At 40.6% G+C, this 25,293-nt stretch overlaps 1 protein-coding gene across 6 annotated transcripts in view; it reads left to right on the top strand.

The window, feature by feature from the left end:
- LOC139294223 (neurexin-1a) overlaps positions 1-25,293 on the top strand; it is a 235,322-nt gene that overhangs the window by 202,180 nt on the left and 7,849 nt on the right. For 4 of the 6 annotated variants that reach the window (XM_070916062.1, XM_070916064.1, XM_070916061.1 and 1 more), the window contains one exon: positions 20,196-20,283. In XM_070916062.1, coding sequence (XP_070772163.1) covers positions 20,196-20,283 — 88 coding nt within the window. The remainder of the gene's footprint in view (positions 1-20,195; positions 20,284-25,293) is intronic. The other 2 variants (XM_070916065.1, XM_070916066.1) reach the window with 1 other exon arrangement.

Raw genomic sequence — 25,293 nt, forward strand, 5'->3', positions numbered from 1 at the left:
CACATACAAATTTAAAATGTGTGTCAGAATTTCAAATATTCAGTGAGTCAGTTGCAAGGAAAGCATACATAGTAGCTTAAATTAAGCATAATCGTACACTAAAATGACCCTTTAATCAGGGCTTAATCAGCTTTTACAAATATAGTTTAAAATCATTTTGGATTTAACTCATTTTGGATTAATCGGATTGGGTAAAGGAAGATTATAGCATCTCCAGGAGGGGGTGGCTTTAACTTCACATAGAAAAATCTACACACAATCAAAATTGTTTGATTTTAATTCCTTTTGACGGATTGTATAACTTTTTCTGCCTTTACAGTTTCACTGAGACAACAATTAATGCGCACGTCTCAGTCCATTTCAAGGATTTCAGAAAAAAACATTTCAGGGCCTTCAAAGTGTAATGCTGTGTTGATTAGTTTCATTATCCAGAGGTAACTGAAACAATGTTCTTTAAACCCATCAAATGTTTATTTACACGACCTACTCAAGACCTATTATTGGCTTTATCTAAAAGGAAAGCATAAAAAAGCCTTGAACCTTGAATGTCGATGTATCTATGAAGCCAGACTTGAGCTTTTAAATAAATTAAAAGCAAAACCAAATGTAATGTTTTTCTTTCAGTTTAGCAGGCTGTTCAACCTACAGCTCACATTATGAAATGACCAACTCCATTACTGGCTGTCCCTTAACTCTCTGACCAGCGCAACTGACTCACTGAATATTTGAGACCATCATAATGGTTTGTGTAAGGGTCTGCAGATGCTGACAAATAATACAATCATAAATATTGATCCAGTGGAATGGTTTTCTCTAAGACTCAGCATGGTTCCTGAACCGTTGCAGGAGCATGTAATGCGGGCGAAATATCAGACAATATACTATAATTATATCCCAGCTCCATGCTGTGTTATAAATTGCCACCAAGGAACCAAGAGATTGGCAGAAAGGAACAGGCTTGATAAGATGGATGCCCGTCTTTTACAGGCCTTTTCATCTGGAGAGAAATGAAAGTGATATAAATGGCCGTGACCATTTAGAAATGCAGTGTATTACAGAGATATTTATTAATTTACATATTTTCTGCCTTAGATGTTATCTGATGTTTGGATATCTGACCTTATGGCGTTATGCTAACCAGATTCTGCTTGAATAGTTTAATCAATAACCATTTACCTTGTAGCAATCATGTGTGCAGCTATTGGTTTTGATGTAAGCAGTGTTTTAAACGTCAAGTGGGGATACTATGATGATTTTTTTAGCAAAATAAATTTAGAGAGAGGTGTTGTACTATTTATGTTGCAAGGGCACCTTTAAAGTGGCATATAAAAGCTTGGGAAAGGGAGAATAGTCCAGGCTACCTGTGTTGGTTTAGGTGTTATCTAATGCATTGATACAGAGAAAAAGGTCACTGGATTAAAGAGTTGTTCTGTCATGTAGGCAGAGAGATGAATGAGGCATGCAAAACGTGTGCATTGGGAGATGTCAATGTGTTCAGTTTGATTCAACGTGACGACCTTCCCATGGAGAGCTCCTGTGGTAGGACATTACTGTCTCAGGACACTACACTTAGAAAGACATCATGTCAAGCCTCTGTAAAAAGAGATGGTGCATTCAATGTCCTTTCCCTTGAATAGTCAGTATTTAAATCATTGTCCAGCTGTTCCATCTCCCCTCTGATGGCGAATGCAATTCGGTGAATGCTTTTATGTCCTGAGAGCCTTACATTACGGGGGACACATACATTTTTAGTATGGCTGGCCTCAGTGGAAAGGGAATGGCACACTTAACGGCAGCAGTATCAGGCTCTAACCATTCTCTAACCATGCTCAATGAAAATGGTTCCACAGAAAATGTAGATCAGGATGTCAAAGAGTGCAGTTGGACCCAAAATAGTAAGAAAAATAGACGTGAGACCTTTTATAGGCCTGTCTAGCAATGAGAGGTAATGGTCAAGGCAGTTTGGCGTCAACACACATTTAAGTCCAGTTAAAGTGACTTTTTGCGAGTGCCTATTGCTGTGAATATCAAGTGGCTATGATACTTTACAGTTGACGTGCAATGTGAAAGGTTTCACTCATGGTGACTAACCTACAGAGAATTATCACCAACTCTGCAGTTTCCCTGAGCTCTATGGAGCCTTATAGCGTCTTCCAGCTTAGTGTTACGGTTTTAGACCCTACAACTTTATTGTTATGATTCACTCCCACTGCTGCAGATGTCTGCAGGAGTTGGTAGAGACCAAAACATAACTAAAAGGAGAGTGAAAATTAGACATCCATTCATCAGGTAGCCAGAAACCCAGAACAGAATATGCCGATGGTCTTACGAGAGGAATTTGATTACATCCTTCAGATATGACTGGATCACTCAAAAGCGGCCTTGGCTTAGTGAATCCTGAGCAATACGAAGCTTTAAAAATGTATGGACCTGTGAATTACTGTCGGCCTCATCTACACTGCATTGTTAGATCAGAGCTCTTGAATGCAAAACGCAAACAAAGTTTTTGCCAACAGACATCTTAACGCACACCTCTGACCCATGATTTACCACAAGCTAATGATCAAGTTTTAAATGAAAGGCATGGTTAGGTAGCCCCCCCCCCCCAAAAAAAAAAATGTTCACTGTGTCTTTATCAGGATTGCAGTGGTGAGAGAATACTAAATTAAACAATAATCTTAGTGATCAGTTTGCTTATTAGTACACACCCCAGTCTCTGATAGCTGAGTAGTCTTCATACATGCCTTCAAAACAAGTATACAACCAACACTACTGTCTTGCTGTGCACATTAAAAATGCAAGCACAATATAATCTTTCATTGACACTGGCTCTGCAGATGTCTTCTTGCACTGGCCCACTTCTCTCCTAGAGGGTAAAGTCAGTGCTAATCATCATTAGTGTAATGATTTTGAAGGGTCTGGGGGGACTCTGCCTTCTCAGGTGCCCTATCAAAAAGTTCTCTAAATGCTCGACTGGGGTTATATTGTTATTGAATACTGTGGGCCTTGGCTTATGGGTAACATTATATTAATGTCATTCTCCTCAAATCACTGGGTGTCCACTCATGCTTTATTAACAAGAATATTATCATCTTACAGCACGCTGGCCTAATCAGGAAAGAAATGCACCATGGGAAAAAAGCTGATGAGTCAGAATTGTTATTTTAATAATGACAAGAATTTTCCTTTTGCTCAAGGGATAATTGGATTGATTCAATTCCAGGACTTAGAACCCACTCAAATACAAATATAGTAAATAATAGTGAGACCTAGCTTTGATATTACCTTTATTTTGATCATATATTTTCCTGACTAAGAGATTCTACACTTGGCTCTTGTGTCAAATATTCTCTGTAGTGGCTTGTTCTGCTGTGTGCTTCCTGCCGGGGGATGTAGCTTACTGTATGGGCCTGACTGTCATGTCTTAATGAAGTGTCTGCTCTCTGTAGGGGTGCCTGGTCACATCCAATTAAACCATAATGCACTTGTGTATGCATTCACAAACAATGGACTAGCTACTGTGCACATACACCAAGAAGTGCTACTCACTTCCCTTGTCTCCTGATGTAATTTGGACTATTCCTACCTCAGCCTCATTTATTTATTGTTAGGGGAAATGAGTGCTTCCCCCATTGCACCTAAAAGAAGTTTAACTTTCTTCGTGCTAATTGGAGACAAATTTGAGATACAGTACTGTATCTGCTGATGTCAATTTGGAACTGAAGCTGCCAACCCACGTAGGTCTAATGGCAACACTAGCTGCCAATGGTCAGGCACTATCAGCATTATGGTGACCCAGCTCTTGTTAATCTGTCTCCAAACATTTTAATCAGTTTAATGTGTGTGATAGCTTAACTTTTGTTTTGTTTCTGTTGTTTGTTTGTGGTGGAAACTCAGCTGACATTGTACTTTTTCATATATTTTAGGTAATATTTGACAACAACTGCTGCAAATGTGCAAGTGTGGGATATCATTGTAATGCGTGCATTAAATACACGGAAGCCAGCGCCAATACAACAACATGTTGTGTGTTGACGCTCTTTGAAGGGCTGGTGGACAAAATGAAGGAAAACGTCAAGCTGCAGAAAGATAGCCTTCAATACCAGATGATGCTTAATCAAAACCACTCAAGGATAAGAGATAGCACCCTACGTAGCTGTTATCCTCCCAGCAGAAAAAGAAAAAAAAAGACCAAAGCCTGCTATCTAGAAGAGCCATTGAGAGCTCTTGACAGTGATGGATCCTCACCTGCATTGCTCTGTATTATCAACCCTGGTCAGCCCACATACAGTATATAAATCTCACAAGCGGTCATAGTGTGAGGCTGCCATCCACCACCAGTGCTGTCTGCAGGAGCATCCTCTAAAGTTGGTCTTTGCTCCGGCATCATGGAGAGACACAAGGACAGAATACTCCTTGTGAAATGTGTTGCAAGGTCCTATGCGGTATATACAGTAATGTTACAGAATTGTTATTGTTATGTATTTGGTATGTATTCAGTTAGTGTTCATTCTAATTTCTGTTAGTTCTGTTATATGACATAATTAGTAACTACTCAATGATTTGACACTTGACTTAATGTAACAGACACACTAGACATTTCTCCTCCTTTATGATTTCATTCATTTTTATTATGGTGATTCCTCTATTTATTGCTCATTGCCCTTTTGATGTGTTTGAAAAAATATAAAAATGTAGTTTAAGTTAACGTCAGCTCTTTGGTTATAAAAATGTACAATAACACCAGACTAAGAGCCTGCAACCATGTTAGCGGCTCTGTGAGATTGTACTCCGTTACAGTGGTGCTTTGAGCTTAATGCTAACATCACTATGCTAATATGTCAGCATTCACAATGCTAACATGCAGCTGCTTACCAGGTAATACTCACTAGGTTCACCAATTTTTTTAGCTTGTTAGCATGGTAGCATTTGCTAATTAGCACTAAACACAAAATATAACTCAGATTGATGGGAATGTCATCAGTGTTATAGGTAAGCATTGTCTGTATTCAGGCCAATATGGTATTTCTTTAACACAACAGTAATATTTGACCTGATTTGGCGTTTTATGCTTACCATCTTTCTTTCATAACCTTTTTTGTGGAGTACAATTTCTGTTTTATAGCTTGTTGCTGGTGGAAATTCAAGAAATGCAGATTATAGCCTGTTCCTAGGGAGAATGAATGGCCACTATGTCACATCATTGCCACCAAATAGCCAATTGGCCCCACTATTTCTGAATTAACCCTAGGTGAGGTGGGTGTAATGGTCGTTCAGGGGAAGTGAGGAACATTCAAAACACATTGTGTGGGCCATTTCATTTGCACTCACAGCACATGGTTCAGTTCCAGCTGAACTGGCTTGTAGGGGCCCTGTTTGTCTTGGTCCCTGAGACGAGGGGCAGAAACTTGGCCTCTCTATAATTCACAGGGATAATCGAAGATTTGACATGCTGCACTGCTACACCTTCAGTGCAGTGTCTGGGTACCTGCAAGGCTCCCTCGCTGGCTCTTACAAACACACTATAATAAACTTAGTGTCACAGTAATCTTTTGGTGAAAAATCTTCTGCAACTTAGTACCCAATAACTGCTCAGTCTGCAGCTTCTCTCCTTTTATAATCATCCATGCACTATGTCTCTTTATTGTATCTGGTACTACCTTTAGGCATTGTTTTGATTGTCTTGATACTGGTAGGGATTATTGTTTTACAAGCTAAGGCTGCAATAAGTCTTCACAGCCTAGATTTAATACTAATCCTGCATGCATCAATATTCAGACCTGAGACTTATCTTGGGTATTAAGCACTCCTCAGGCAACTGAACACATGCAGTGTAGGTTCTTTAATTGTGCTACATGATCTAACACTCGGATTTGAGTTAAAGGATGATTCAGTCTTCATTTAGTTTGAGATGCAATGATATCTGCTTTTACATTTCGACATTGCCCCTCTGATCTGTAGGATAGATTTGAATATGAGCAAGTATTTATCAAAACAAAATAATGTAAAACCATCATCAAAAGACCAATCCTGCTGTTCCGTGTTCTAGTTCTAACTGTTGGTAGTGAATTTAAACTCATATAGATGTAGACAGCTATGAAAAGCTAGTTTTCACTGTGTAACAATTTTTCTCTTGGTGATGTAGTGTTAGAGCCTGTTTGAAGTCATAATGATCAGACTGATTGGCACCAGTCACTGAAATTATTTTCAGTTATTTTGTAGCTCTTTAAACCTGCAGGAACTTAACAACCCGTAACCTGGAGCTTTCCATAACTTGAACTTGTAAGAAGCAGTATAGTCTAGTTTCTAGGTTCTGATACACTTCATTGAAAAAGCGACACCTTGTGGCGACACCGGGATCAACGTCGTCATTTTTATGCTCTCTCTGGTAGGCCAGTGCGGACAGCAATAGAAAAAGTGGCGCTGCATATTTTCTCTTACATTTACATGTGATGACTTTTAAATGTCAGCATCATTAAGTTAATTGAAGGGCCCCACCTGCAGTAGGAGGTTGACAGAATGGAGCAAAAAGAGTACACTAGACCCGAACCAGAGCAGTTCCCTCCCTCCACGCCGACCAGCTCTCCAGAGTCAGGTGCGTCCCTCGGGACAGGTCACTGACCCGGAGGATGCACAGGCAGCTGCCAGTGCTGCTCTCCTTTGACTCCATGCTGTCAAACTGAGCTGTTGTTCCATTCTCTCCTGAATCAGAAGATAGATAAGTGCAGCAATCATTTCCGAGCAAATAAGAGATAATAATATATAGCGATGGAGTGTTTGGTCGTTCTGCCCCACAAGTTGCTGGGGAAAAAAAATACTGGAAACTTGACATGATTTTTAGAGAAAGTTACTGAGAAATGTAACTAACTGAGAAAGATACTGTCCAACACTGTGCAAACAATCTACACGTTACATGGACAAATGCATAACAACGCAGCAAAACACACATACATGTTGGGTATTTTGAATCTTGAATCTGAATATCGTCTATATATTGAAACAAACTTCCTTACAGTGCTCATCTAAACACACGCCCTGCATTATTAATAGTGGTGTTTGCTGTGTTGCAAAACAGCTGTTGCATTTTTTCGAGTGCCTGTCACTTGAATTTAGTTTGACCTCCTGAGCAGTGCCCAAATGTAGGTTCAGGAACTCGCCCCCAATGTGGGAGTACAGTGGAAACAAAAGCAGAACCTGTGACAATGGCTATGCCTTAACTTACGGGTTGTTAAGTTCCTGTAGTTGAAAAGGCCTAATAGCAACAGACTGTTCAGAATAGTACACCAAGATGTTTTTGATTTACGGGCTCAATTAGTCCAAAGGCACTTTTCTCGTCAACTAATGGAAAAAATGCAAGCGTCTAACAAGAAAGCCAGAACTGTATTCTGAATAGCTGGCAGTTAAAATGTATGTTTCTGCGCTTCTGTTTTATCTCAGAATAAAAAGCCTAGGTTGACTTTGTTTGTTCCTTTCCGTGGCATTAGGAGATCACGACTCATAAACACACCACTCACATTTTCATGATGAGTGATTGTTTTTTTTTAGATGGCTTTTATTACTTTTTGTTTTTTATTGGAAAATCATAGAGACAGAGGAAAGATACCAGATTGTTGCAGGTAAATGGTACGCAACCAGGCCACGAGTGAACTCACATGATAAGTAAATGAAATGCAGAGTCTGCCCAGCTAATCTTCAACAGATGTGGGAATGATACAGATGTGGACTTTAGAATTATAATTAAACTGTGAAAACTGTTTAATTATTATTATTCAACAATACTCTTGTGATTGGTACATATTTGATAATATTTAGCTTGGATTCACTTCATTAGTGCACGTTAAGAAAGAGAGTGAGTCGCTGTTTTGTTCTTGTTCTTTGAACATTGGGGAGATAATTTAGTATTAGATATGAAACAGTAAAACATTTTGATTTGAAGAGGTTCTCTCCTAAAGAATTACTGACCATTCATCAAAGTCAGCACATGATAACATGATCAAAAAGATACACAAAGTACGTAGCACACATTCTTTGTCAAAAATCCTCCAGAAAGTCAAAGTCAAAGATCCTCCTTAAAAAGAAACAAATACAAACACAGACAACACAAGTTGAAACTGGGAGTCTTTAAGTCCAGTAGGAACAGAATATAATCAGAGCCAGTTTTGTAGCATTAATATTCCTGCACTGAGTAGAGCTCAATGGGAAATTACTGATTTGCAGAGATGATTGTAAATGTTTTTTGTGGGGGGGGGTTTCTCTCTAGTCTCCTTTTCATATTAATAGGAATTGCTCGTCACATTGCTAACCAAGTGAAACAGTTTTCCTCAACACATTTAGCTGCAGATCTTATTGTAAGATGAAAACCAGACGTCCTTTTTTGTCCTCCTCTAATTTCTACCTCTGGTTTGTGCTCACCAATTAAATGACAGTCACATTCACAACAAACTGAGAGGTTACTAAGGAAACACACAATGTTCCACATTAACAGGGAGAAGGATTAATCAGCAAGGGTTCAGTCATGTCAGGATATTAAACCTCATGGACTTTGAGACATACTGCAGTGTTTAGCCTGAGTGTCAGTGCCCTATGAGGTTGTGGTGCCTTCAATTATTCACAGAAAGAAAACATCCTCGGGATAAGATTTCCCCTGCAATGCAGATGTATGGGATTGACTTCTTGCTACCGAGATACTGTACGCTTGAGGGAAAAAGGAGCGATGGCTATCAAACGGCTTGCTTCACTGACAGGTGCACTATTGATTTTTCTGGTTTTATTATATTTATTGTCCCTTATGAAAGTGCCTTGTGTCACCACTTATCCAAGCCGAAGAAACACCAGCTGCGTGTGTAACAATAGCAATCATTTGATGAGAGCAGAAGCAGGTTGAATTATAGGATATGTAGATGGACAGCTCCCCTGTTCAGCACTTGTGTGTCTTGCCAACCTCCCCACCTTGCCCCTAAAGTGGGGTGTGGTCCTGGAGTGTGCTGCCCCAGGCCCGGTCATGGGTTTGTGCCCACCCAGTGCTGACAGATGGCAAAAGAGGTAATGCTGTAGACCTGCAGTGGCCCCAGGCCCACGGCGTTCACTCCTAGCGACAGACCATATCCATCATCTCAGCCTCACCAGGGGCCATTATGGAAGCTGCCCTTCAACATTGTGTTGCACGCATAGAGTCCATGTGACTCGCTGATCCAGTCCACCTTGGCAGGGGTGAACACATACATGCCAGTGAGTGCTGATGTGTCTTCACATGATTTGATGAATGTTTGTGTTTTTTGATAGTTGACAGCAGAGATTTTCCTCAGCAGGTATGATCTGCACATTAGCCAGCTGAGGCACCAGGATGCTGTGTCTTCTTTTGCTGTTTGCTCGTTTTAAAACGTTTGCTAAAATGGTTACAGCCAAGTTCATACCCACTGCCATTATTAAGATAGTCAACAAAGAAGCATCTTTGTTGTTGCAGGTTAGACAGTGCTGGCAGCATTACAGAGGACTACAGATTGTCCCACTGAGTCTGTTTGGATGACAAAAATGAAACCTACGCAGTGTGACTGTTGCCGCCGTTGTTTTATAAAGTGTTGGATTGTGCGCAGAGGAGATACTGACACTGACAGCTTTACAGCATGTTTTATAGACCATATTGTCGTCTGTCAGGACATTTGCTGTTAGGATTTGTAGGAAGAGAAAATAGTCCGGGGCCAACTGTTGAACATAAGATACAATTTGTCCTACAGTGCGTTGCTCCCACCTGCAAGATTCTGCAATCAGCTGGTTTATACATGACACTCATGAACACAAACTCTATGCCAACTGCTCATTGAGCTGAGCTCTCTCCGTTTTTAAAATAATTTCCTGAGAAGCTGGTAGAAAGTGTCAGACACAAAGTGGCTTATGCATCTAAAACCTCCATGTCGTTGTGATTCAAGCTCTGCATGTCAAATTTAACATATTAATTCCAAATGGAAAAAAACAGAAATCATGAACTTTATTTAATTTATTCCTTCAGTTGCAGAAAACAAATGCACTGTAATTGGTTGCAGAGAACATAGTAAACGTTACAGCTAGCAGACCTTGACTTGAGGAGTGTAAATCTATTTTCATCTATCTGTATAATTTTCTGTATCTACAGTATCTTACCAGCATGGTAATTGGAGCCTTAGATTAAGATCATACTGTACACATATCAAGATGGCTGGTTCTGTTCAGGGAGCAGCCATCTTGATCTGATCAAGCACTATAAAGGCAAGCTTAGGGATGGAGGGGAGGTTAATGTAAAGTAACGTCATTACCAGATAGAATAAATGAAGGTAAAACTAATTCCAGGAGGTACAGAAATGAAATAAAGGCGTCCACATGCCAGAAAATGAAGCCTGTTTGTTTGTCAGACAAGTGGACAAGAGGAAGAGAGTAATGGAGTAATGGCCTTGGGAAAGGAATGTAACTCAATCGTCAAGCCAACAAGTGCTTGAATCTAAATGTATTTGAATTAATAATTTGACATTTTGGGAAATATTTGTTTTCTTGCTGAGAGTTAGAGTTAGTTCAGTTCTCATGTCTGTGCGGTAAATATGAAGCTATAGCCAATTAGCTTAGCTTAGCATAAAGACTGGCAACAGGGGGAAACAGATAGTAAGTGTAAGAAGGACATGTTGGGGTTTTACGGGAGATTCTGAGGTTGCCAAATAAACAGCAGAGATTAAATTAAATAAGATATAACATGTTAATTAGTGAGCTTTAAAGATGCTGGTATAGGCAGATTTTGTTACCTTCAGACAGAGCCAGGCTAGCAGTTTATCTTTGTTTCCAGTCTTTGTGCTAAGCTAAGCTAATGCGTACAGACACGAAAGTGGTATCAGTGTTCTCCTCTAACTCTTTGCAGGAAAGCAAATAAGCTATTATCCTCAAATATTTTTGTATTCCTTTAAAGCTAAATTTAATTAAATTTAAAAATAAAGCATCATTTTGAAAGTCCAAATATACAAGTCAAAAGGAAAAATAGACTGTATCGATAAATAATTCAAGGTCAAGTCAAAAATTGCAGTCCCAAACATTACAGCACTGCCACAGGGATGGATTAGTGATGAAAAACTTTACAGGAGATACTCCATACATGGTGCCCAATTTAGACTTTCCATTATTTAGATTTTATTTTGTTCGGGTGTCTTTCTCTACTGAATGAGAGCATTGCTCATTAGTTTACAGCGGTCGCACTCGGCCCTTTGTGAATGACACATCCAGACCTGGAGGACAGGAATCTGATTATGATGGCGCTCTGTGGGAGCTACAGGCGACCTGGTCTGCTGTTGTAGGGCAAAGCTGCTCTTCCTCTTCCCTCATGTCATGTTTTTGCAAACGTTACACATGGGAATTAGGCCCGAGTACATTCATCTCAGCAGTGATGGCATCTATATTAGGATGACAAATTTGTTCCTGTCACCTGATGAGGGACTGGGACTGCATGTCAAGACGCAGGTAAAGTCAGGAAGACAGTGATTTGTGGCCGAGCTGCATATCTCTTCCTCTCCTGCTCTCTCTTTCTCAAAACACACACAGCCACATGCTAAGATTTGTCATCTATTTTTAGAGTTTGAGGGAAAAGAAACATGAAATGAAGAATTACATAGTCGCTTTGGATTGAGCCAAACTATTTCCCCAAAATGACAAGTGTTTGTATGTTAGCATTTAGATAGAAAGCGCCATGATTACAAGCCATTCTCTGGTAATTGCTATTCCCCCCTCCCTCTCCAGCTTATCCTTAGTGTATGATATTCCTCCTGGGCAGTTCCCTGCTCTCAGGCCAGATTACTACCCAGGCGAGCTACAGACGCGCACAGAGCTCCAGATTCGATTTCAGATAACGAAAATATCAGGGCATCCAGAGGGGGAAATGCTTCAATGCCGACAGATTTCATTTATCTGAGAAGTGTGAAAACGAGGATAAGGGGGAGGGACAAAGTCGACCATGTAATGCACTTCTATGGAGCAGTGTTTATGCATAGGCAAGAGAGAGAAGAAAGAAGAAGAAGAAATGAGAGAACAAGAGGGGGGAGCGTAGGAGGTAGATGGAGGCAGATAGTGTTATGAATTTCGTATTAAGATTTTATCATTTAGAGCATGTAGCTAACAGAAGGCATCCAGCCTTCTCCTGTGTAATCTGCTAGAAGCTGTATACTACATGACAGCCGCTCAATGTGCACTCTTTCTGCACTGTGAGGTGACTACAGGCACTCGTCCATATTGTGTGCACATTATTTATACGTCCCCAGTAATAAATAATAAGCGTCGTGCTTCATTAGAAATCAAACTATCAACTGTTTATCATTCGGCGTACAGAGTGTGTTGAGTCTTGAGTCGTAGGAGAGGATGAATTAGGCACTGGTCACACATGGTTTGCTGTGAATCAGTGACTGACGTGGTGATAGTGTGACGCAGGCGCTGACTGGGAAATGGACTATGTGTCTCCTCCCACACAGCCAGGAAAGTTTCCTGGCTGCCTCAGTGCCTGAGCCATATCATGCGCCGCCCAAAGTGTTGCATTTGCATTAAGGCCGTGTGGATGGCGGTTCCTGGAAAATAAGTCGAACGGGGTCCTGAGGGGGACTTGAGGAACATCTACAAAGCAGCGCTGCAGTGCCTTGAAGCAGCCACATTAAAAGAAGTCCTCACACAGCAGTGTTCTCGGGTCCCCGAATGGGAGCGTGTTTAACGGGGGCATAGGCAATGAAGCAGCTCTGTATTTACCTTATCCACATCTTCTTGTACAGTACACATTTACACTCCTACATTAGCTCCTACCTGTCCCTTTACAACACTCTCTCAGATGAAGCCTTTCATTTTGCCCAGCAGACACCTTTCTTGGCCTCTGCACCAAGCTAGCAATTGACCCGTCACTGCTCACCCTTTCCCAAGTCTTATTGTTTAGTGTTTTTATTCTTAGACAGTAAATCTGCTGTTTTTACCATATTTCTTTTCTTGACTTTACTTCCACAATGAGAAATGAGAACACACTGTTACATTACCAACAACCTTTACATACCTCAGTAATAATGAAATCCAGTGCTCTTTTGCAGACATACACATTAACAAACAACTGACAGATTTATTCCACCAGACTGTTGATGTGTAACAGAAATAATCAAACATAAAGTGTGTTCCTGTAATCCCAGCTCCTACTAAGTACATTTTAGTCCTAATTTTGAATTAAAACTTTAGTTCAGGGTGTAAAATGTCATTATCATTATCAGTCGACTTGGGAATGCATGTGTTTCTGTGTGAAACTATGCTTCTATGTTGTATGGTACACCCGCTGCGCGCTGTTGTGAAGGTGTGTGAAGTTGCCTTCCAGCACCTTGTTAGACTGTCTGGGGTGCAGTGACTTAAGCCTCGAGGAAGATGTATGGCGAGACAGGAACATGTGGGTACCAGGGGAGGATAAGGAGAGCCTCGGACCATTCTTTTTTTAATGACACTCTGATACTCTGCCTGAGGTCCAGTTGCAGCAACAGCTGCTTCGTTTTAAATAAAGCAAAGCCATTCTCCCAAAAGGCTCGGTGTCTCATAACTTAGCAAGTGAAAACAGCTGTCCACCATGGCCAGTTTTAAGTTGCAGAAAACACAAGCAGTCAAAACAGAAAGAAGTACCAATTATTCAGAGTTAATTGCCTTTGAGAAGTGGCAGCATCATCTTGAGCATGAATTATCTGGTGCTGTGAAGAATTGCACTACCTACAGAATGCACTCAGTGGTCTCATATTCAACATAATGTAATGCATGGTATAATGCCTCGGGTAATTACTGACAGCTTTGAACAATAAAAATAGTCATGTGACCTCTTGTTTTGATGTTCCTTCAATTGACGTTGTTGGAGTCAGAAAAGTCAGGATTGTTGTTGAGAGAACGGTTTCATTTGTCAGAAAATGATGAGGATGCCGGATAGCTTGAATGCTTTAAAATAGACTGTTACTGACAAACGATTTCTAAATAGTTTCTGAAAGCTGTTTATTTCAACTGATTTCAACCCATTATTTTCCTTAATGATACCTTTTTAGTTAGATATTTTTGTATCTATTGTCAAACAGGTCAAACTGTGTGATGTCCAGTGAGGCTGTTGATTACATTACTTTTTTTGATGCAAGCCTTCTAATATGACAGAACTATATTTTGTATGAGAACAGATAACAGTACCACGCCTTGCTCGGTGAAACACTTTACAGTTGACAACATTTCAGTAATATCACATCAATTCATTTCCTGGGGAAAATAATGAAGCACCTGGTCTTGTTTATTGCTTTTTTGCATATATTTTTGTTTGTTTGTTTATTGACTGATGTTTTTTGGCAGTGCCTGTTTTGAAGCTTTGTTTATCCATTTGCTGAGAATCACAGAATCTGGTGTAAATCCTCCTCAGCAAGGATACAGTCAAAAATAACTCCATTTTTACCCAGCTGCTTGTTCCCTATTGTTCATCACTCTACTCTGAGTCGCAGTGGCAATCTGTCGTGTCACCATGAAGCCTCACGTGAGAGCTTTTCTTTAATTGTTAAAAAGCCCAGAGAATCAAGATGTTTGGAACATGATAAGTTTTGAAACATGTTATATGTATAAATCCATCACTTTGTTGCGCAGCTGAGCTGTGATAGCGATAATGCCATTCCATTGTCTTCCAGCCCTGTTGAAGTCTGTGTCTGTGTGAGTCCATGATGTTGACAGCTTGGCAGACCAGCAGTAGGAAGAGTGTGGGCGAAGGCCAGGCAATACACTGAGCTGAACTCACAGTCTTAGAGGCCCACACGCCTTCATTATTCAGTTGGAATCTATTGAGCATCTGGGACTAAATTATTCATCAACATCGACCTAGTTCCAGGGTGCTAAGTTAGATACTTGGATGTCATCAGGAGTTCTGATAAGAGCTGCTGCTGCAGTGTGATAGCTGCCATGGGTAAATTCATCCCGTGTCTAACCATGAGCCGTTTCTGTCCGCTGACCCACCGCCTCCCTCTCTCTCACTGGCACATTAATGATGTGTTGCTGCAAGAGTGAAGCTTAGGACAACAAACTCCTCCCAATTAGTCTGTGCAGGCTACAACTCTGGTCAGATCTGGACACTAGCAGGCCACTACCAGTGTAAATCAGTGCCAGCATGAGAAATAATGGCACACAGTCTGAGCAGAAACATACACAGAATACTGATTCCTCTGCTTTTAGAGGCATTTGGAGCTTTTGGCTTCAAGGGCTGTTGCCAAATGGAGGCAAGATATAAATAACATTTTCAGCTATGGTATTGGCTTAAATTGGAGTCTCGATTGCATCCTTGATATCATTTATCCAGGATTATCTAAGATATTGGAAATAAAAGAACCATGAGGACAATACCAAGTATAGTATGTACCACCTAGTAGCAGCCAGTGATTTTTCTGACTTCGCACTGATATTATTCCCCGGATCCTGTATTTGTTTTGACTTTGTTATAAAGGCCAATTATATGTATAACAGCCAAGTATATTGTGTAATTTAGCCCAATATCCTTGGTGCTATCAAATTTTATAATTACGGGTAAGTTATTTTGCTTGATATTTCAGCAAACACACTCCACATTATGCTCATGTTTTCTAAACATCCTGAAATCACATTTTCATACACAGTGTGTGTACGGAAGATACGGAAACCTACTCTGTGGGATTACAGTGAGAGAAAGTTGTTAAAGACAATATGATAGATAACATGTTACACATAAAAAATAAGAGAAGTAGTCAGGTTTAAAACGAGAGCTTTAATACTTTGAATAACAATCGCCAAATGTTCTCAGTTGGAGAGCCCATCTCTGGTATCAGTGATTTCTTCCTTGTGTGGTCTGAAAATAGTGACAGCCCGTGGGGAACAGTTATTCAGTAGGACGCTTACATCTAATAGATTGTGTGCGGTATGAGCATATGGGTCGTGGACGTGAAGGATCAGACGTATTGAGACAAGTTATGAGGCAAAGTCCGCAGGTTTGTGTGCAGTTTAGCAGACAGGAAGGCTTTCTTTTGTGGAATAATGTGTAGCTAAGCCATTTTCTCTTAGATTTTTCAATCAACCCAGAATTTACTGGCTGATAATAGCACAACCTTTTTTTTGGCATTCTGAAAGTGTTGGGATTTACACCTGATACTAATGAGCACCAGATTATGGACATCGAGAAAAAAAATATCAATTTTATTATTGTCACCGAGCAGCAATATAACAAGAGAAACAGCTTTGCAAAACAAGAGCTTATATTGGACAAAAACAGGGCTTGCTAGGGGAAAAAACAGAAAAGCAGAAAGAGAAAAGAAAACAGCAAGCATCCTCAGTGGAATACATTACCGGGACAGCAGAGGCATGGTTCGGATAAACCCTTCAGATGCCTTCAGTGTCCTCCTGACTTTCAGCTCGTCTCCAAAGAGACATGTTGTGTGCCAGAGAGCATTCATCAAATTAGACCAGAGAGAAAACAATGTGAAAACCCCCGGCTCTCCATAGAGACATGCCGACAGGTTATCACAGAGAAGGTGTCTCTTGCTCTCGAGCACCGGGGCAGCAGCACACAGCCTCCTCTCTGAAGAGCAGCCCCCTCCCTCCCTCCCTGAATCAGCCCAGCATTAAGAGGGGAAAACATGCATTCAGGGGAGAAGTGTACAAACGTAGTGCATTACAGTGAAGCCACCTACTACTACAGCAGTTATTGGAGAGTGGCATTGAACACTGTGCAGTTGAGCATTAGCGGGGAACAGATGAGTGTTTTTTAGGGTTGTAGATAACCTGGTGTCCAGCAGAATGAGACTGCTGACTAAGCTTCAGCAAACACATGCAGACCACAGCTTGCCCTGGACATCTCATTAAGGAGGACCATTATCAATCCTCAGAGATCGAAAACCAGCATGACAGTGCTAAAGAAAGCACCAGGACGCCTTTGGCTGAGTCAGGTTGGAATTTCCTGGTCCGCATCCTCTTTGATGGTTCAATCAGTGCACTAGCCAAGGTCAGTCGATAGCTTTACCTCACTATAAGTTCTGCTAGGATTTATTTTTGTTTGTGTGTTTGTATATAAAACTCCCCGGACACCTCAGGTATTTGAAATGACACTGTAGTTAGAAACTATGAACATTTCCATGCATTTTGTATAAACACAAAAAGCAGTTTTCTCTCTACAGTATCTTTTTCTTCCACTTTTTGTGTGCGTCATATTCCCAACTGTCTCCCCAGGTTTTCTTAGTACATCTCATAGGAGCGTGCTCTGTGCTGCTCTGAGCAGAGGCAGATAAATGAGCTGTGCCGTAGGTTCACCATGGCTTCAGCACTTTACCGCTAGATTAATGATGCTTTGCAAGGCCCCAAGTCTTTGCTTTTAGCATTTTAGAAGTACCTTCATAAAATGAACTACAGGTACATCTTGTTTATTCGCTCTTCTGCTGGAGCATCTTTCCTGTGGGCATGATGCTCTTTGCCTCAGTAAACTTGACTCACTGAGCTAATGAACCCTCCCAAAAATATACAGTATTTCTGGAAAATGTTAGAGGAAGATGCCATCAGGGAGCCTAATTCTTATTTTTAAATCAAAATCACCATGTGCATATCCCGTGTTATTTAGGGCAGCTCCTTTAGAGAAGATCTCCTAAGAATTCGGTGTCCTTTTCAGACATCCCAGCCAAGCTACCTGTCAGTTTTCATCACAGTGGCTAAATTGCATGGTAAGCCCCTCACATAGCCCACATTGAATTGTCACGGGTGAAAAAGAAGCCAAGCGTTGGAGGAGGACACCATGAATTGGTAATGTTATTGGATTTCAACCAGGTCATGACCACATCAAAATGTTGACCTACACGTTAATCCCGGCTGGCAGACTGATGCTCAGTAACATGTGAATTCATTTTAGTGTTGATTCACAGGCTTACATCCACCACACACACAAGATTCATTTAAAAGTATAGCATTGGATTGATATTTTGATTAGATCAAAGAAGGATTGGACTGAGAGGTGGCTTAGAGGCACAACAGAGCAACAGTTAGACAGCTCTACACACAGCCTTTGTCCTTGGAGGGTGAAATGGGCATGACATTATTTCATGGTGTCGTTATGAAAGTATATATGAAATATTTGAAAGTCTCAATCAATGTGCAATGATACATTTATTCAGTTCCTTACAGTTATTACAGTATGTCCACATAATGTAGATTTTTAAAGGTCAGACCTGATAATATAATTTCATTAACTCAAACTGTATTTCCTCCTGTGTTTACAAGCAAAATTAAAATAAATGAATAATTTCTTTGAATTGTACGTTCATCATATTTTATGTCTGCTCCTTTAATTACAAAATCAAAGATTCTCTTGTGAAGAGATAAACAAATATCTATATTCATTATTGGATTTCACTGTGGTGATGGAGTTTAAGGCCTCAGGCTGTGGCTTTCTGACCCGAATGTGGAGACAGAAACATATAAATATGAACGGGCATACACCTCCACTCAGGTTATTCTATAGGGAGTTAACCTACATCCAGTACACCCACGTCGCATTGCTTCCTCTTCTCCGCTTGCAAATAAATGTGAAGAACAGAGTTGAAAGGAGAAAGAGAGTAGAAGAGGGATGCGAGAGGTAGAGAGAGAGAGAATGAGAGTGGTAAGGTGGAAAGAAGAGTGAGGGAGTATTGATTCCTTGATTCCCGTACCTCTGCCAGTGAGTGCAGAGTGTCAAGATCTCCCGCCAGGAAAAACAAATCACAAGGATGAAGTGATGGATGTGGCACTCCAGGATCCGGCGGTTTTGCCATCTGGATGGCCGACACTGTATATCAGCCTCATGCACAGCAAATTAAATTTACATTTGGACGGCTTCCCCGGGCCTCACCCAGCACAGATGCACCAAAAACAGCCCTCCACCACAACTCCCTTAATGGGTTTGATCTATCATTTCCAGGTCTATTATGTAAAGATGATGTTGGTCCGTGTTCAGAATGTCAAAATGATGTTAGAGTCGCAATAAAATCACATTATATGCAGCCAAATGGATGTCAAGCAAAATGACATCACCTTTAATTTCCTTAAGATGAGTCAATACTAATCCAACTTGCAGATATATTTTGATGCACAGTCAAACATCAGTGAAATAATAGCACAAATTGAATAAAACCCCAAGTCCATCTTCATTTTTGAGACCTGATGCATTTCTTACCCCTTATTTTTTTTCACTTTGAGGCTATCATACACATGCATACCCAAGAGTATGAAACATTTATGTACAGTAGATATAGTCAAGCATGCATGTGAGGATTTAAAAATATTAGTATGAAAAGGATAAGGAGAGGTGCAAGGCTAAATATATAGCAGCAGGTTATTCTGCTTAGCAGCGTGCTACAACCGAAAATCTAACCCGGCCTTGAAGAAGCTGCCATGCTTAAATGAAATGACCTTTAACGCAGAGTTGATCAAATGGCCTGAAGCAAGACTATAAAAGAACATTGCAGTATAATGTTTTACAGTGTACTTTTTTTCTGGTCTTTTGTTTGCCCTTTCCCATTTTCCAAGAGGGTAAAATATATCGTGTTTGGCAGGTGAGGAAGTGCATCGAAAACAGTCTAAAATGGATATATATATATATATATATATATATATATATATGCCATGCTTTTGGCATGCTTTTGGTATGCTTATTCTGTAAAAGAAATACTCAATCACATTGAGAGAAATAAGAAAAAGTATTGATTTAAAGCTCTGCTGCTCTGCCCTTTGTTTTCCAATCTCTTTTTTAAGCTTTCATGGCTGGTTGTCCTCTAAATGTCAGAGGTGTTTTGTGATGGCTCTTAACAATCCCTTGAAGGGCTATGCAAAGGCACACACTGCAGCACAAATTGAGCATGCGAGTTGACAATTGTGCTGTGAACTTTAGCCTCCACTGTTCCTCAATAATCAGATCTCATTTCTGCAAGGATAGTGTTGCCTGGAAAGCAGTGTAGCAGCTGCTACGGCGCCAGGCAGCGTGTGACCGTGTTGACAGATAAATCCAGCAGCCAAACAGTGTAGCTGTCTGGATTCATGTCTCATCCGCCCCGTTCTCCTTAACCTAACCCTCTGGAAACACCACTATTGGTAGTTCTGAGTGGGTGCCATCTTTCCCCATTGATGCAGCTAAGTATTTCATGCCCTCACCAATCTACTCTGTGCCTCTCTCTTTTCAGACAACAGACGACTTGCTGGTGGCATCAGCTGAGTGTCCGAGCGATGATGAGGACATTGATCCCTGTGAGCCGAGCTCAGGTGGGTTAGGTTAGTCATCTCTTTTTATTCTACTTCTCTCTGGGTGTGTCAGTGTGTCTCTCTGTGTGTCATAGTCCACCCCCACCAACACACTCTAGGCTAACACACAGCGTTTAAATGAGCAGATTGGAGTTTTAGTTATAGCTTGAACGCTTCTCAGAGGCAGAGTTGCTCTTGAGACAGCAAGCTGGAGGCTGTCCATTAGGTCTGTCTGGGAAGCTTCCATTCTGCCACAGAGTGTAGTTTTACTGGTTCTTCTATTTCAATGTACAAAAACGTAAAATATAGTTGCAGTAAAACTTAGAAAAGGCAATTACTTTTTATCTACGTTAATTTCTGACCATAGTATTCAAGGTCTTTTAATGTAAGCAGCTTAGCGAACTAGCTTGTCAGAATCCCCTCAGGCTCCTCCCACAATGGACAGTCTGAACTTGGAAGGTTGGAAGGGCTTTTTAACTACAACAGCTTAAAGCAAAAGTTCAACATTTTGGGAAATACACTTATTTGCTTTCTCGCGGTGAGTTAGATAAGATGGATACCACTCTCATATCTATCCACTACATATGACTCTAAAGCCAGCTACAGTTAGCTTAGCTTTACATAAAGACTGGGATCAGGAGGAAACAGCTAGCCTGGCTCAATACTAAATCTACCTACCATCATCTCTAAAGCTCACTAATGAACACATGAATTACTTACTTTATAATTTGAATTTTCATTATTTAAATTAGCGAGCTTTTGGACAGAGCCATGCTAGCTGTTTCACCCTGTTTCCAGTCTTTATGCTAAGCTAAGCTAACCAGCTGCAAGTTCTGGTATCGATCCACTCATGTAACTCTTGACAAAAAAAATGCATAAGCACATTTCCCAAAAAGCCAAACTATTAAATAGTGATAAATAGCATTTTCTTTTATAGTTATTAGCAAATTAGTGATGTGTTTCTTGATATTAGCTTCCTCTGATACCTAACACTGGTATTTTTTCATAACAACTTTGTCGCTGAGAATTGCATGCATAACTAAAACTCCACACTGCTGAAGGTGTTTTGTATGTGTCAAAGCAGCTGTTATTAGTGTTTTAATTGTGCACCTATTTCGTCTTCATCAGCTCATGGCATTTGTTAATGCGCAAACAGGGGAGTTCTCAGAAAGACAGAACAATGCACAGCTGTAATTATCAGACCCACATGACTCTAACACATGATATCAAGGAGGGTAAACCCAGAGAGGAGTGTGTAGAGGATCCCCACTGTTGTTGATTAAATTCTACAGCGAACAGTGGGAGTTCATCCTGTTGTTTCTCATGTACTATTGTTCCCAATATTTGCACTTAACATCCCTTGGAGTTTATGATTGCAGCAAATATCAGGTGTTTCTCTTCATAAAACAAACAACCAACATATTTTGATTTATAGTTGTAACTGTGTTCAAGAGCCCTGGTAAATATAAAACAAAAAGAAGCATTTCTTTTTTCCCCAAAGTACCTGAAAATACCTCTTTACTTTGACAAATTGGGATTGTAAATCTGTTTGTTCCCTGCAATGCCGGCGAACTTTTAATCTCTTACCTTGCTACACATGGAAGGCAATTAAGTCTAACCCGAGCTCCCTCCTATGAATAGAAGGCTTTTCAAATGCATTCTGAAGTGATGAGAAGCACAGAGAACAATTAAGTCCAGACCCAAGGCCCCCCACTCCATCTAGATGTGCTATCGATCAGTATGTGGTCATAAAACCTCCACTAAATTAATGTCTGGCCCACAGCAAAGACTATCAACTTTCTAGTCTGTCTCTCTTCCTGTTCCTCTGGCCTTCCACTTGCAAGATTAGCTTTTGCCACGGTTACCCTCTTCCTATAACTCTCATACTGCACATTAGAGCGATATTCCCATTGGGTAGCAGAACAATAGGTACTTCCAATGTACATCTGCTACCTCTGTCAAATACCATACACAGGAGATTGGTCTGCGTCCTGATTCACACCAGCAGCTTGCATTATGATATTTTTGACAAGGGCATCTGCCAAAACATCAGTCGCGAACTGTGTGATGCTCTGGGACGCACACTCCCAGAGCAGAGTATCCCTCTCCTTCTGTGATCACTGGAGGGGATTTGACACCAGAGCTGCAGGCTCCCAGGGTGGCAGCTGTCTAACACCGTATCCTGATTAATATCTACATTCAGAACGATTCACACGCTCTGCCAAGCACTCACCACATCTCAGACGTGCCGCTGTGGATAAAGAACTGGATCCACTGTCGCTGATAAAGGACTACTTTCTCATGTTACTGTTCAGCCAACTCCTTTTAATGACGCCAATAATATATCAATTTTCATGCAATACCTTGACAGTCTGTTCTGTCTGGCAGTTCAAAAGCAGAGGGCAGATGCACACGCTTTTGATATCTCTTTTTCTCTCAACCTTGTGCTCAGGCTTCACAGCACATGTATACAGGATAATGTTGGTGCATAAGTGATCCCAAGAGGTGAGCTTTGAAACAGACTATTATGTGAGCTATCTATGGCCCAAGGTCAGCTCTAGATCATCCTGCATAACACTGGAGTCTCGTCCCACGGCAGGCCCTATCAGCGGTTGAGTGACATCAATTGGGTAACCTTACCTATTGCCATGCTTTATGTCTCTTACCTCTGGAAACCATGGAAAGCCAGCGGTACCAGCAGAGCTTATCACCCGGCAGGACTCAGATTAGATCATACTGCAGCAAATTGAATCCTTCCCCCCTGGTTCAGGAAACCACTGAGGAATACACAGGCCCATGGTGCTGCAACACATCTGATCTGTAATAGGAGGCTGATTCGGGGAGTGTGCATATACTCAGCAGGCTCTGACAGCTGAATATCACTGCGACAACGATTACAAGCACACATTTATGCACCTATCTTTGTCATGCCTACTGTGATAATTGTTAAGCAAAATAAAATGTGCCAAGGGCTTTAGCTTCCATGTGACCTCACTTTACCTTATTAGACAGAAAAATAACAAAAGATATGCAAATATTCTGCATAATGACCTAATGTAGCTTTAAGGGCAATTCTGATGTTATAGAAATACTATATAAATCCTGACATTTAGCTCAAAAGAGTCTTGCATCCCCCCCAGAAGAATTGTTCATTTAAATGCCAGGATGAAGTGCTGGCCAATCATCTGGAGAAAATGTAGATGTGGGCTCGGTTGTGTGAAAATAGCCCGTCGAACAGTCTGACGAGATGGCGGCTGGTGCTGATTTTCAAGCACCAACCTCAGTTTTTGGTGGAAGTTAACAGAACAGGTTGTTGCCGAGCTGCATGGGGTTAGATGGAACTGATGTCTCCTTACCTACCTGCTTCATTTCATTGGCGTCATGCAGGCCGTTGATGGAGGGCAGCTGCTGCTCGGTGACCCATATCCAGGGTTATGTCCTGCAATCGCCTGTGTTCCTCCTCATTTAGTTTTTCTCCTCTGAGCGATCTTGCTTTTGCTGCTAGTCCTCCATATTTGTTCAAATTAGTCAAATCCTAGTCACTAAACCTGATTGACTTATAACACCCTGTAGTTGGAATGAGAAACTACTAAAATGAGTGAATTAATTAGAAATAAGTAATGTGTTTATTTGTCATATGTCTTTTTGACAATGATTTCTTTTCACAGTAATATTGTCAGAGCGCTGAGCCTTTGGTTCAAGCGTATTACTCACTTTCTAGTTTTGTTTACCTAGAATTTCACTCGAATTTTGAGTATATTAATATTGTTGCATTCTGGTAAAGGAATAGCTCAACACTTTGGGAAACATGCTTATGGTTTCCTGTCTCATGTTTGCGCTGTAAATATGAAGATACCACTTAGCTTACATTAGCGTAAATAATGGAAACAGGGTGAAACAGCTATCTTGGCTCTGTCCAACCCCTAACAAAATCCACCTGCCAGCACCTCTTAATCTCAGTAATTAACACATTATATCTTGTTTGTTTAATCTGTACAAAAACCGAAGTGTAAAAACGAAAATTCTCCATTTTAGCTGGCTAGCTAGTTGTTTCCAGTCTTTGTGCTTCTAAGCTAACCGGCTGCCGGTTGTTACTTCATATGTAACATACAGATACGAGAGTGGTAACAATATTTTCATCTTTCTGCCAGAAAATAAGCGTATTTCCCAAAATATCAGACTATTCTAAGAATTTATGGGTAAGAATGTTGAGTAAATACTAAATATAAAACGATGATAATGTTTTATTACAATATGTTGATATACTGTTGGAAATGGGCAGTGAAGTGACCAGGATATGATAGCAAATGTTGAAAAGATTTATTCTAACTGATGTTATAGTTTAAGGTTAATTGGTGCGATACATTGTTTTGCCTTTAAAAGGAATGCTCAGTGTACCGCACCAAAATGATACTCCTTCAGTTGTTACTGGAGAACAAACCCCACTATGCATCATGCTGAAAAAAAGATGAAGGAAAGCATAAGGAAGTTTTCTCTTGCTCTTGATTTCAGAACACACAATGTTTCTCCTCTGAACTCTGAATTCTCTGATCCCAGTCTCTGGTGTGTTTTCTTAGCGCACGGGGCACAGAAGTAGAGTGATATATCCTAACATAACATTGGATGCATCCGTTGGATGTTTACCTTTGATATGTTTACACCTTTATTTTCTCCACCGTCATTAATTATACAACATGCACCATGTGAATTTGTGTGAAAGAAATAGGCTCCTTGTCGAACGCAAGTACACACCAGCAGCCTCAGTGAGAGTTTTGGTAAACGCACCTTTCTACCTTTCACAAATAATCTCTCAATGCTTTTATTCTCAGCTCCAGTAGCCCTTCACTGTGGATTGCCCATAGGCAGGTTAAGGTTAATCATATATAGTTTCCTCCTCTCTCTATGCTCTCTCATCTTTTTCTATCCTCGAGCATTCTGCAGTGACATTAGCAGCTGCTAATGTGTTTGACATTTGTTTTAATAGATTTAATTTATGGGTGGGGAAACAATACATAGAGTCAACCAATAAATCAAACGGCA

This window comes from Enoplosus armatus, chromosome 12 (genome assembly GCF_043641665.1).
Source record: "Enoplosus armatus isolate fEnoArm2 chromosome 12, fEnoArm2.hap1, whole genome shotgun sequence".
Lineage (NCBI taxonomy): Eukaryota > Metazoa > Chordata > Actinopteri > Centrarchiformes > Enoplosidae > Enoplosus > Enoplosus armatus.